Source organism: Aspergillus clavatus, genomic scaffold (assembly GCF_000002715.2).
Source record: "Aspergillus clavatus NRRL 1 1099423829798 genomic scaffold, whole genome shotgun sequence".
NCBI lineage: Eukaryota > Fungi > Ascomycota > Eurotiomycetes > Eurotiales > Aspergillaceae > Aspergillus > Aspergillus clavatus.
Window position 1 is genome coordinate 1,335,221 of NW_001517101.1, and position 12,977 is coordinate 1,348,197.

At 48.6% G+C, this 12,977-nt stretch overlaps 3 protein-coding genes across 3 annotated transcripts, besides 3 other annotated features; 1 reads left to right on the top strand and 2 right to left on the bottom strand.

Moving 5' to 3' along the window:
• The first annotated feature begins 648 nt into the window (after positions 1 to 648).
• Positions 649 to 674: a microsatellite.
• A 2,059-nt stretch (positions 675 to 2,733) lies between these two features.
• On the bottom strand, positions 2,734 to 5,782 carry ACLA_091960 (serine/threonine-protein kinase; the record flags this gene model as incomplete). The annotated part of the gene is made up of 2 exons (XM_001272923.1): positions 2,734 to 3,002; positions 3,070 to 5,782. The coding sequence occupies 2 exons, from the start codon at positions 5,780 to 5,782 to the stop codon at positions 2,734 to 2,736; spliced, it is 2,982 nt and encodes a 993-aa protein (XP_001272924.1).
• A 1,516-nt stretch (positions 5,783 to 7,298) lies between these two features.
• Positions 7,299 to 7,334: a microsatellite.
• Positions 7,335 to 8,159: 825 nt separating this feature from the next.
• Positions 8,160 to 8,188: a microsatellite.
• Positions 8,189 to 8,259: 71 nt separating this feature from the next.
• On the bottom strand, positions 8,260 to 10,829 carry ACLA_091970 (GTPase-activating protein GYP6; the record flags this gene model as incomplete). Its single annotated transcript, XM_001272924.1, has 5 exons — positions 8,260 to 9,467; positions 9,537 to 9,679; positions 9,746 to 10,263; positions 10,337 to 10,495; positions 10,797 to 10,829. 5 exons carry the CDS (start codon positions 10,827 to 10,829, stop codon positions 8,260 to 8,262), a joined length of 2,061 nt encoding a protein of 686 aa, XP_001272925.1.
• Positions 10,830 to 11,178: 349 nt separating this feature from the next.
• On the top strand, positions 11,179 to 12,561 carry ACLA_091980 (uncharacterized protein; the record flags this gene model as incomplete). Its single annotated transcript, XM_001272925.1, has 1 exon — positions 11,179 to 12,561. One exon carries the CDS (start codon positions 11,179 to 11,181, stop codon positions 12,559 to 12,561), a length of 1,383 nt encoding a protein of 460 aa, XP_001272926.1.
• Positions 12,562 to 12,977: the final 416 nt, after the last annotated feature.

Genomic DNA, 12,977 nt, shown 5'->3' on the forward strand with positions numbered 1-12,977 from the left:
GAGGAAGAATCAAGGTGACATTGATAGATTCTCGGCTGGTCGAAGAAGACAAACGAAGGGAAGGGAGGGAGGGAAGAGGCAGAGGAGGGGGAGAGGGAGTTAGGAAGTGTAAAGTGAAAGTGTCAGTGTCGGTGTCAGTGTGTAAGTACAATACACCCGGTCAGAACAGAAGGTGTGGGTATAATCTCTCCGTACTTTGTCATGGACAGGTCGATTGGATTTTGGATGTCAGCAGATCGTGGGAATGATATGTTGAGGTCGGCTGAGCCTCCCTTAACAGTTATCTAGAACGAGTGTAGAGTGGTATGTCCTCCCTAGCAGAACCCTATCTACTTTGTATAGTCATATAATATATTTACCAAATCCTCTTTTTCTCCGCCACCACATTGAATTTACCTAGATATCCTATGTTAACTATATGGCCGCTGGATTGTCTCCCCCACCAGCTTATCATAGACTAATAATATTGACGGCACTTATCAGTTATCGATAGACCTTTCGTTCCTACTTGGTGGCCGTCACTTGGCTCTTCTTGGCTAGTCTGTACGGACTATGGGGTATTTTACCAGAATATCTTGCCTGGTGACTGAAACACCCCACTACAAGTAATAATAATAATACAAACACTACAACTGCAAGGTGCACAGCTATTAGTATTATTATTATTATTATTACCCAGCAGCATCCCTCTCAGTAGTCAGTACCGCACCTACCTATTATTGACAGACTCCAGGATGAAAGGTTCCAGTGCAGTCCTATCATTGTCATACAGGATCGTACATGATCTAGTATTTCACAAACAATCGAATACCTAGGTAGTCTTGGTCAAGCAAACCAAGTCTATCCCTCAACCCGCCATATAGGATGACCAAGTACAAAAAAGAAAGAGGCAAAGACAAGGCAATTCAACCGAGTGGCAACACGCAAACTAGTACCTAGTAGCAACCCCATCCACAAAAAAATGTAAAAACAGAACCCCCAATCACAGATCTCCCACTCTCGCTTTGTTCCTGGCCATCAAAAATGGGAACGGCTAGTACGGACCGGGCAAGTTCCCTGTCTCTCAGGTACATTTTCCCATATCCATATCCCATCTTCTGGCTTCGGATTGTACTCGGAGTTGGAAGAGCAGCCGTCTCTGCACAATCCCTCTCTACTAAGTAGTCAAGTGGGGGATTCCGAACACTGTTGTTTTTGACTCTATATTTACTCCGTACTGTATGTATATATATACTTTGTAGCATTTGCCATCCCTTGAGTCCTACCTTAAGGTAGGTAGTCTCGGAAAGGTAAGGTACTCCGTACAGACTACAGATACCATTGTCATCTAGGTAGGTATTTCGAAAGAGGATTCCATACGATTACCATAGTGATCACGCCACTTACAAGGGAGGCTCCTCCATGGGATGATTGTGTACGTAGTAGGTAGATGTACCCATCAACTCGATCCTATTTACCGATCCAGTCCCCACCACCAAACAACCCTGTAGATAGCCCATGCCCGGCTTACCAGCTCTCCCAACCCCCAACTCCTAAATCTTCCATGGATTCATGGCCAAACCCCTTGGACCAAAAGGACAGACTGAGGGGGGAGGCTACTGGTGAGTGGTGGCTGATAGAATACAGAGTCAGACTCCCTAAGTAGGTGCGGAGTTACCCCGTGAAAAATACGCCGCTACTATAGTAGTAGGGACGCCTCACGCGCCAAGGTTGATTGTAGAAACTAGAAAGATTCCTTAAGGGTTTCGGTGACTAACCACACATTGGAAGAAGGACTTGGATCATTATTAGTACGGAGTAGATGCGCTTTGACATCCAGATAGTTGATAGTGATAATGTGGGGTATTTTCACCAACTTATGTAGTAGTTCTGTGTTGGTGGACCTGATCATATATATCCATGTAGTGTACACATAGTCAATACCTTACATAGTGAAGTGCATGCTGATGTCTACCCAATTGCTCATGTAAGAATATTTAGGTCTCTGTACTTTGCGAGTGGAAGACAACTGTACTTTGTCATCTAGTTATCCTCCAAGGCTATTGTCGGATGAATGTCTGATCTCTATCCAAATGAATCTCAATACATCGACTCTTGGTGAGTCTTGGAGTTGTACTGTGTAGGATTAACTAACTAAACTAGTGCAGTCCCCCCCGCAGCTAACCAGTCAACACAGGCAAATCTACTGTGGGATAGCAAAGTTTATCTGTGTCTAGTGCCTCACTGCCTACGCCTAGCCGGAGACGCGCAAACACTAAGGTAGATACTTAGCTCTCGCTGGGACGTTCGGTCTGATGAAGCAAGTTTCTTTTTAAGCAAATGTTTCGCGTCTAGCCAAGTAAATAGAATATGATGATGGGTATCTCAACTTCCGTACCTCTATGCATCATGGGTCGTTCATTCCATCCATATTCCATCCGTCCCTGCGACTCTCCTGTCCCCTTCCACCTCTCTTCGCTGAAAATTGAGTATCATACAGCTTCGTGGTTCACCTTCTATGGTCGTCCTGTCTGTCATAAAACGCCATCGCCGTCTGATTCCTTGGACACATTCTCCACGCCATGCAAATTGGTGTGATAGCAAAAATAACATAGAAAAGAGCACGTCAATCATTTTTCTTCCAGCGAGAAATTGTCGGTATATAGAAACCTCAAACCATACAGGTTTGATACGTTATCCAAAATAAAAAGAGAAACGCCTCCGCGAGGCGCCGAATGCAAAGAGCGCCGTCGCTCAGTCGTCCAGCATCCATGGGTGTTCCATCACCTCAGTGATCGTCAAGCGATTGTCGACATCGCGATCAAGCATCTTCCTGATCAGATCGATGCACTCCTCCGAAAACGGCACGAACGGGATTCGAAGCGGGTGATCCAGGATTTCATCAATGTTGTAGAATGGGTTTTCTTTGTAGACAATGGTATAGAGAAGAATACCCAAAGCCCAGATATCCTGCTCTTTGCCTCTGTATGACTTGCCCTGCAATACCTCAGGGGCAGCATAGTCTATGCAAAAAAACACATGTCAATTGTTGCACGTTTAAAAGCCCATCTCAGAAGGGGCCCGACTTACCAATGGTTCCCACAAAGACATCGAAAGGTCCATTCTTGATATAGGCTGCGCTTCCAAAGTCGATAATCTTGATCCTTCCTTCGCCGTCCAGAATCACATTCTCGTCTTTGATATCGCGGTGGACCACCAGCGCTTTGGTATGAAGATGATGAATGGCATCCACCACCTGCCGGAAAATATTCCGGCATTCCGCCTCATCCATGTTCACCTTCAATTCAATATAGTCGAAGAGATCCATCCCGGGAAGACCATGGGGCTTCATCTCAATGTAGTAGTTGATATCGTCTTCGAAGAACCCTTCCATCTCGACGATGTTCGGGTGCTTGAGGCCGTCTCGTCGAAGGTAATCAAGTACATGAATCTCCAGGGGAACTGTCCCCAGGCGGCGATCGCGAGTCCAGGTGTCCACGAGAATCCGCTTCTTGGTGACGTACTTCAACACAACCTTCTTGGCTGGGTTCTTTTTCAACCGAGCCAGTTTGACTTCGCCGTATGCGCCTTGCCCCATTTCCTCAAGAATCACGTAGTCGGTAATCGTTCGTTTCTTGGGCGTCTCCTTGGAATTGGCTTGCGGGAGTTCCGGAACTGGCTGCACAGGCCGATCTGTCAATGGCTCTGATGCTGCTTCGCTGAGCTGCTGGCTCAGTGTTGAAGACGGTATCTGCGGCTCTACCGATATTCTGTCTGCCCCGAAAGAGTGCGTTGCGGAAGGTCTGGCCGTCTCCGACCGTTGACGAGGCGGAGAGAAGCTTGCTGACGGCCCTATCGAATGGATCTTTCTCGAGTATGTGACCCATAAGGCATATACGAGCTCTTTCACAGCAATTTCATCGTCCTCGTGGTTGCTGTGATCCTCTCCTTTTCCAGCGTCCCCGTACTGGCTAGTGCGGAAGAAAGTCTCACTTTCTACGACGCGCAGCTGAACATCCACGGCAATAGTGGATCCATCCCGATGAGCAGCCGTGATTCCCATTGGCTCTAAGAACACTGAAGCTACATTTGCCTTGCCATCGCGAAGGATCGAAAGTGTCCGCGCCCTTCGAAAGCTGGGTTCCGGGATGACGACCCCATCCACCAAGGGCAATCGCTCCTCTTCTGTGAGCACGTCCAGAAGATTGTCAAAGCCAGGAATAAGCTTGTTGACATGCATTCCTTCCGGTCGCTCATGACCAAAGAGGGCCGATGAGAACACCGGGTTCGAGCTGATCACCTTCAATGTGGATGATGACAACACCATCATCCCAGCCACGTGAGGAAAACTCGAAACCCGAAGGCAGCGATCGCCTTCCTTCCCGACGATAGCGGGGATGCAAATCTCAGCGGAAGCCCGGGCGGCGTAGTATTTGGTCTCCGCAAGTTCCGCGATCCCTTGGCTGACTGATTTCTTGAGACATGTCTTGGGCAAGTGAGGCAGAAGCTCGGTGATATGTACACCCGGTTTCGCCGCATCGTGACCCCAAATTTTGTCGGTCTCGCCCCGGGCCTCGGTGACCGTCCAGGAGTCATCGCATGAGATGTAGGCGACGTTCTCCTGAATCTCCTCAAGTACCCAGATTAGGCCCCCGCGCTTCTCCATTACCCAAATGCTTGCAGATCCTTTCGTCCCATTACGTTTTTGGATGGGTATGACATCCCCGCACAGCAGGACGCCTCGTGACTTGGTGGCAGGATGGTTTAGATGCCTCGACTTGCGTTGGCTCGAGCCAAACCCGTCGTCGGTCTGGGCCCTTCCTGACTTTATCATTCGGGAGGGCGGTTTACTGAGCAGTTGCGCTGTGACACCCTTGCCCATCACCCCAGATCTTGGGGTGACTGCTCTGATTTGAGACTTTTCGGGTAACGATGGGAGTTTTGCTGCGGCATCAGTGGTGGGGTCTCGCAATTTGGATTCAAGCCACTGCTGGTGATCCCTTTGTACGACTTCTAAAATACTTAGCCTGCGGAGCTCCGCTTGTGTGACACCAAATACGAGACAGGATAGGTCATTGGCAGCCAAAATGGTCCACGGTGCTTGGGATTCGGTCCTGAAGACGGCTTGCGAGACGGGGTTCCATTTGCTGCTATGGGTGTGCAAGGCGGGAACGGGAAAGCCCAATCCATAGGTCGAGGAGCTGGTTGACGGCAATGAGTCCAGGGCGGAGTACGTTTGTGCTAGAGTCTCCATCAGCTTGTTCCAGGGGCAGACAAAGCTGACATCCGTGTATGTACGTTTTAAGCTTACGCGCCTGGACGAAGGAGCCGACTTCATCTCCCTTCTCTGTTGAGGTATGTTCCCGGTGGTTAAGAATCCTCCTCCACTTACATCCTGCCCTTGCCGCGATTCCCTGGACTCCATCCCAGAGCTTCCGGGGCCATTGAACGCGTGGTCGAAAATATTGCCGCTGTCCACATCCGGAGGACTCGTTAACGGGCCGCGCGACAAGCCAGCATAGTTGTGCCTGTCTTCCTTTCCCAGAATACTTGTTCTCGACATGAAATCAACCATACTCTGTGTTTCCGCATCGCCACCCATGCGAGCCTGCGCATTGGCAATGGCGGGATTGCTGGCAGCCCAGCCGAAACGGTCGCGCATGAAGTCGATCGATCTTTTTAAAATATTATGGCGACTGTTCAGTAGCTCGTCGGATTGCTGGGCGAATGAAAAGGAGTGTAACGACTCCAAGGGGAATCGATGGAGATCCTCCAAAGTACCGATGCTTTCGTTCGATGACATGCGCATAAGATTGGGTTTGGACGTTGTGCTAGACCGTCGAGAAGGAGCGTTGCTGTTGGGTGATATAGAAACGAGGGACGAGGTGGACTGATTTGGAAGATTCAATATTCGCGAGGGTGGTTGGCGTATACGATCCAGCCCTGATGGGCCACGTCCGTGTTCATGTTCAAGTATAGAGGACCTGCAGAATGAGAAGTTGTTTTGTTATTAGTTCACTCCGATTCTGTGAAATCACATGCAACATGCTTTCCCCCCGCCAAAAATGCAAGGAGATCCTTCTGTTCTTATTGCCCTTAATGTTCTTACCTTGAAAGATCGTATCCAGAGGAAAGAGTGTCCACCGAACTTCTCATCAATTCATCGCGGTGGGATGGAAACTCTCCGATGAAGGAATCAGGTTCGGGGGATTCTGAAAGTGGTCCCAAAGGGGATGACAGAGGACTTGGTTCGCCTGTAATCGCAAGACCTCATCAGCTGTTGTTTCTGTCACCCGGCAAATCCGATAAGCGCGCTCGTCTCCCGTCTCCAGCTTCTTTCCGTCTTCTGCTTTGCCTTGTCTCTTTCGCTTTTCCTTTTCCTTTTCGTGTCCCGGCAATCCTAACTGTCCAGATCCGAGGTCGCTCTGAATTGGGAGACGGATAGCTCCAGATTATTGATAAAGCTCTGCAAATCTCTGCCAACAGACCCAATCTTTCAACTGACGTATGCGTTCAATCTCACAAGCAGCAGCACCCATCATAACCCCCCTCTGACACGAATGGAGGGGCACAAGACAAATTACAAAGGCATCAAGGGGTTGAAGACAGGGGATCGCATGACTAACCATCGGGGTTGTATGATGTAGTGCCCATCATGTCCCTAGCGAAGCAACGATGTAACGACCCGCGCGATAACGATCCGATCGGCTCCAAATGAGGCTCGAATCGCAAAAGTTCCGGATGCTGCCACAGAAGGAGGATGAGAGGAAGAGGGAAAATGAGAGAGAGAGAGAGAAAACAGGAGCGCCGTAATTAATGCTACATGAGATGAATGAATGGGGTTCCCCACATGCAAGTCGGAGTCGATCAAGATCTTTTTTTTTTTTTTTCTCCCTAAGGCGTGTTCGTTATCCTTTCTTTTTTTTTTTTTTCCCTCTTGGGCCGGCAGCGGGCGCGCAGGGACCAACGAGTTACTGTAATCGATCAACCAACCAACCCCTTTTCCACGTCGAAGGCAACCTAGGTGGGAGGACGAGAGCACAAAATAACGATGAGATGTTCTTTTTTCTTTATTTCAACAAAGAGTCATCCACCGTCTGATTGAGAGAACGAGGTGTCAGCGGACTGGGCGGAAAGAGGGAGACTTGGAGGGCAGCTGCCTTGGAGAGGTCACAGGCACCGCACCAGCACAAGGCGTAGCACGCGGGACAAAAGGGAAGAATGGGCTTAATGCTTTGATTGTTTTGCCTTTGTTGGGTCAATCAACGGCCGACGAATTTTGGGATATGGAACTTGCTCTCAAGGGGGAAACTGCATTCAAAGAGAAGAAAAAAAAAAAAAAAAAAAAACAAAAAGGAGAGAAAGTAGCAACAAGAGACACGCTCTGCGGGAGAATCGTAAAAGATGGGAGCAGACAGTAGATAGTCGAAGGAAAAGGGGAGCAATGAGGGGAGTAGTCAGTAGTAATCGACAGAAGGAGTCTAAGAGATAGTCAAGGCAGTTCGATACAACTAGCAGCAATAGTCAAATCAGTCTGGTTGTTGTGGAGACTGAGCTCATCCTGTAGTTATACTTATGTGAAAACTAATAATGCAGAAGCGACAGGAGTGACGTCCTGTTGTTGGCTCTTTGCTTCTGCTGCTTCTTTAGCCCGTGCTTAGGGCATGCAGAGAGAGGAATGAGGAGGATGAGATGAATGAAAAGTTGGAACATCAGGCAGTCATACCAAAACCACGTCTATCTCAGAGGCAGGCTGCAGCTCTGAGTTGGAATCGATCAGTTAGGCATCTTCAGCGATGGCAAGCAGTCAATGGTGATGTAATCGTGGCAGTTAGTTGATCTATGGATCTATCTACCACTCCGTACCTAGGTACGGTAGTATATCTATCTATAATCTACCCAATCTTGAGTCCCACAGTAGCTTTCAACTTGGGATTTCCTATCTCCGTTCCCCTCCTCCGTTGTTGGTGAAGAAGAAACATACCACCAACTCTTATACACCGGGTTTATTTATCTTGTTGTCTAACAGCGGCCAGACTAAACTCTATTACTCAAGTGGCCTCCACGAGTCTTGAGGATAGGTTGTCAGAGATCAGCCATAGGAATTTACTAGGATTAATAGTGCCGATCTTGGAGCCACAGTTGCATGGATTTGATAGCGTTACTCTTGGACCTTTGGAAGAGAGAGAGAGAGAGAGACAGAGAGAGAAAAATCAGTACTAGTTCGTATCCCATAATTAAGATTTATCCTCTGACGATCTAATTCATGCATCAGATCGCTCAAATTGTATCATCACCCCCGGGATCTCGATCCCTAGCGACCCCAAAACTTCGCAATGCTAGTCCATCGGGTTCGCTCCGGGAAAATCTCGGCTCCCCATCTTCATTGCCAAACAGTGTCTGAGATTTATTCTTCATTTCACCATGCCGGGTCTGTTCTGGTGGTGCGGAGATGGGACTGACGAAACTCGAGAGGTGTCGATTACCACCAAGCATCCAGGAGAACTCGGAGTCTGCCAGAGACGGACGTGTGGTGTGTCTCAGGGGTCTTGCGGAGGGCATTTTATTACTGGAAGCCAACTTCTGGGCTTTGATTTCACCTTCAATAGACGAACCGGATGACCTTGTGGACACCCGCGCTCTGCCAGTGACCGTTAAAGGCTGGCTCGGTCCAACCTGTTCGAGGGTATCCTGCTTCTCTAAGGGTGCCATGGGTTCCGAGACTTGCTTCAAGGGAGTATCATCGCGCGCAGCATCGTGCCCGGCTACAGTGGCTTGAGAACTTGAAGGGTCTTCAAGAGATGCTTGGACGGATTGGACTCCAGTGAGAGCTTGCCTCAAAGCGGCTGCAGCGGGTTTGTCCGAACCTTCTAGCTTTGCCAATTGATTGATGATATCATCCAGTGATTGGCTCAATGTTTTCGCCAACGTCCGGTTGCGCTCGTGCAAGCTCTGTAACTCGGCCTTCAGGTTGCCCAGCATCTCCGACTTTTCCCGTCTGGATGAGTCTTTTGTGTCCACCGCAGAGACAGCGGCGTCATATAAGGGCGTTCGTACGAGTCTGTCCGACTGTATTGCCTGCATATTCTTCCTGGCTTCAGTTACTGCGCCTCGAACAGCCTTTGCCACACCCCACGATTCGGTGCGCCGCTGGAGTCCATCAGAGAAATCCTGGAGAAGAGCCTCGAAGCTAATGGGGCTACTCCTCGCAGGTGATCTTGATGGGGAACTTGCTTGGCTGCTTTCTCTCAGAGTATTACGAAAATTGAAACGTCGGGCCGAGATAGATCTTTCCTTTGACCGGTCCAACGTTCTCGAGGAATCCGCAGGTTTTCCCGAATATTTCGAGATAAGAAACATGCCTCTTTCTGAAGTAGGGTTTTGTTCCAAATATAAACCGTCTTGCACAAAAGACTGTGGGGAATGCGGTTCTGGCGACGGATAGCGAAGCAATATTGTCAAGGCGCCTGAATAATCGGCACTCAACACTAAGAGATGTCAGCGATTTACGGGTCAGGAAGATAAACGCCAAAATAGACACAAGAGATCTGACTGACATTGCCAACGGATCCTTAGAAGCATTGCAACACATATAAACTCAATGAGCTCAGATCGTAGCCCCTCTGCGAAAAGAAGGTCCCACAACTCAAGAATGTCTTGAAAAGGAAATTCCCGGCCAAATAATAGGCGCATCCAGCGACTGTCATTGGAATAAGTCGTGGTCCTCGGCATATTGGGGGCATCTGTCTATTGATCATCCACTTACGTGAGGAAAATCTGTGGCAGAATCTCCAGCGCCTGCAAGTGATCTGCCAATTCCAAATCTGCTGCTGTAAGCAGATTCTGGTGTATATGTTGACATTGGTTGACGATAGGAATCACGTCTATCTGGCCATTGGCAGATCGCTGTTTTTTATGTTCATAGTAAACTCGAGTAGTTTGCATGACTGAACAGAACAGTGCGAACGAATCGTGTTCTACCCAGTCAGCCTGGAGCAGCTGCAACATCAATTCATCACTCGGTTCGATTGAAGTAGATTCTTCAAGCAATCTTGGATCAATCGCATCTCGATCAATCACCCATAGGATAGGCGCCAGTAGCTCATGCATGCCTTGACGATAACCGAGATCAGGGTTCAATTTCGCATAGATAAATAGGATGTCAAGCATCTTGGCTTTGGTCGCAGGCTCCCGAAAGAAGAAATTCTCTTGGAGACACCTATCAACATCTTGGGATATATCCGCTCTCATCTGCTCATCTTGCCGTAGAGTCTGCCAGGGGGACTTTTCGAGCAAAACAGGAGGTTAGAATTGCAAGTCATATCAATCCACAGCAGCAGACTCGAAGTAGTCATACCTCTTCATCGTCTGCTAGTGGGTCAATCACCGACTGCAAATCATCCGGATGCTCGATGTATTTCAGGTAGTGAGCTTTCAGGGCGGTATATGCGTCTCGAGAGTCGGACGTTCTTCGCGACCATTGTGACCGGTCGAGATCGTCGAAGAGCAGGAACGCCTGCGCTCAGGTAAGCAACAGTATCCGTAATCGCAGGGCCGTATGCCGCATGCCTTCCAGCAAATAGATCTCAGTCCTTCGTTGCAGAATCTCTCGCCTTGTTCTGATCGAATAGCATTTCGGAGATCAAATGGCGTGTCATTGTCGCGAAACAGGATCTCCCATCTCTGTCTAGATGAATTTCATGAGTAAATTCCCCTTTAAAATAAAATAGATCAAGTACCTCGTATCTGAAAGGGTTCTCATATCTCCATAGGGATCACGGACGGCGCACTGTTCAAGCTGGGTAGGTTGTGATGACGGAAGTTGGAGTAACAAAGCGGGATTGAATCATATGGGGGGGGGGGAATGTTTCGGGCTGATCATTATTCATGCTAGTAATAGTAGCGGGCGGTATTTCCCCCACCACCAAGACAAGCTTGTTGATATCGAATCATCATCCTCGAGCTTCCTGTTTTGATCTTTGGTCCTCTGGATTGTGTGCTGTTTTTGATGATATGTAAATATAGAAGAGGCCAGGTTTTGTCTCTTAAGGATTTGGTGACTTGGGGCGCACAATCTTTATTATATATCTGTACAATCTTCGGCATCATCGGAGCTCTTCTGCACAAAAGACAGCCCAGATCTGCTCCATTTCGCAATCCCTAGCCGATTTTACTACTACATCCTGGGTGTCATCACCAATGTCTGCAGACTTATTTGCCGAGTTTGGGCACCAGGGCTCACCTTCCAACCCCCCAGCTGGTTCCCATCAGCAACATCCCAGATTTCAAACGAACTCTTTGATCCCCGATTTGGACGGATTCGAAGAAGCTACTTCGGCCTCTAGTCCTCAAAACGACTTAAATAATCAACAATTTCTCTCACATAATTCACAATCTTGGACATCGCCTGGCCATTCTGCATTCGCTCTGAGCAACACCTCTTCGCAGTTTCAAGGTTACGAGGAAGACAGCAATGTATTATTCGACGCTACTTTGGAGTCTGTCTCGGACAATGAGAGCGAAGACTGGGGTGATTTTGAGACTGCAGAGACAATGACTGGCCAACGCCAGTCACAAGCATACGCTGAACGGTCAACCAAACCTCAGGGTGCTCAAAGGTCACCAGGCTTAGCTACGCCAATCAATTTGATGGACACATTGTCCATTGAGGATGCAAAACCTCCGATCCCTGGAAGATCTACTGTTACACGGCGCACGAATGAGCCTGTCTCAAAGACCAGAATTTCCTCTCCCACTCCATTGTCAAGCACCCCGGCACATGAAGAGTCCTTTGAGGAATGGGGTGAATTTATTGATGGGCCAGTCGAAGAGCCTATCTCAGCAGGAGTCTCTAATGCTTCAGCGAACAAGGCAGCACCCGACAGGACTACTAACCCAACCGAGTCTGTTCGCGTTCCTTTACCCAGCCCTACAGCGCAAAAAGAGCGGGCCTCTGAGGCGCAAATTCGGCCAACCAACATACCTCCACCGTCAGTCCTATTGGAGTTGTTCCCCAGGCTTTTTGAGCAACTGCGACAGGAAGCTACTACAGCAAGAAGGAATCCGCAACAGAAAGACACAGTTGAGAATGTTGCCTCCCTTGTGTTTTGCACTCTAAAAGCGGCTGCACGTGTAGTCGCGGGTCGCACTCTGCGATGGAAGCGAGACAGTATACTCAGTCAAAGTATGCGTATAGGTCCCGCCCGCGCCGGCAAGACAGGCGGAATGAAACTCAGCACTGTCAATAGGAACGAGAGTATCAAAGAACAACAGGAGACGATTGATGTGCTCAATACGTGGCGCGATCATACTGCGCTCTTCAGTTCTGTAATTCAAGCCTCGGGAAGACGTCCGATCCAAGTCATCTCAGAGAATGCTCGAGTGACAACGGCTACTTCGGCCCAGGGAGCCATCAAAGCTGCTCATGCTTGTGCGCTGTGTGGGCTCAAGCGCGAGGAACGACTACATAAGGTTGACGAGAATGTTGAGGATAGCTTTGGAGAATGGTGGGTTGAGCATTGGGGTCATACAGAGTGCAAAGAATTCTGGGAGAGGAACATGAAGCTATTAGCCCAGCGGTAGGGTCCCAATAAGCCACAAATCTTCTCGGAACATGATCCAAACATGTAGACTATGAATCCTAAACCAACAGGAAGAAATTATCCTCTGCTTCGCCTGTTCATTGCATATTTGCATACAAGACGCCCTTATTTGGCAGTTCTTCACCACATTGACGCATGTAGGTCCTCGGTAGTATTTATTTGGACGGGTCCGATAACAAAGATAAGGCGATTCAGATGACCCTTGCAGACACCAAAGATCTCTCGGACCTACTCTGTATACCAATTTATTCCAGAAATATTTGTCCATTGCATGAACCATCCTCGATTACTAAGATATCTCTTGGAGACAGAGAATAGTATCGCCCCATAATTCCGACCCGCAAGTCACTGGATGCTTCTGCGCCACTTGGGGTGGCTGGAAAACTGCTATCTAGG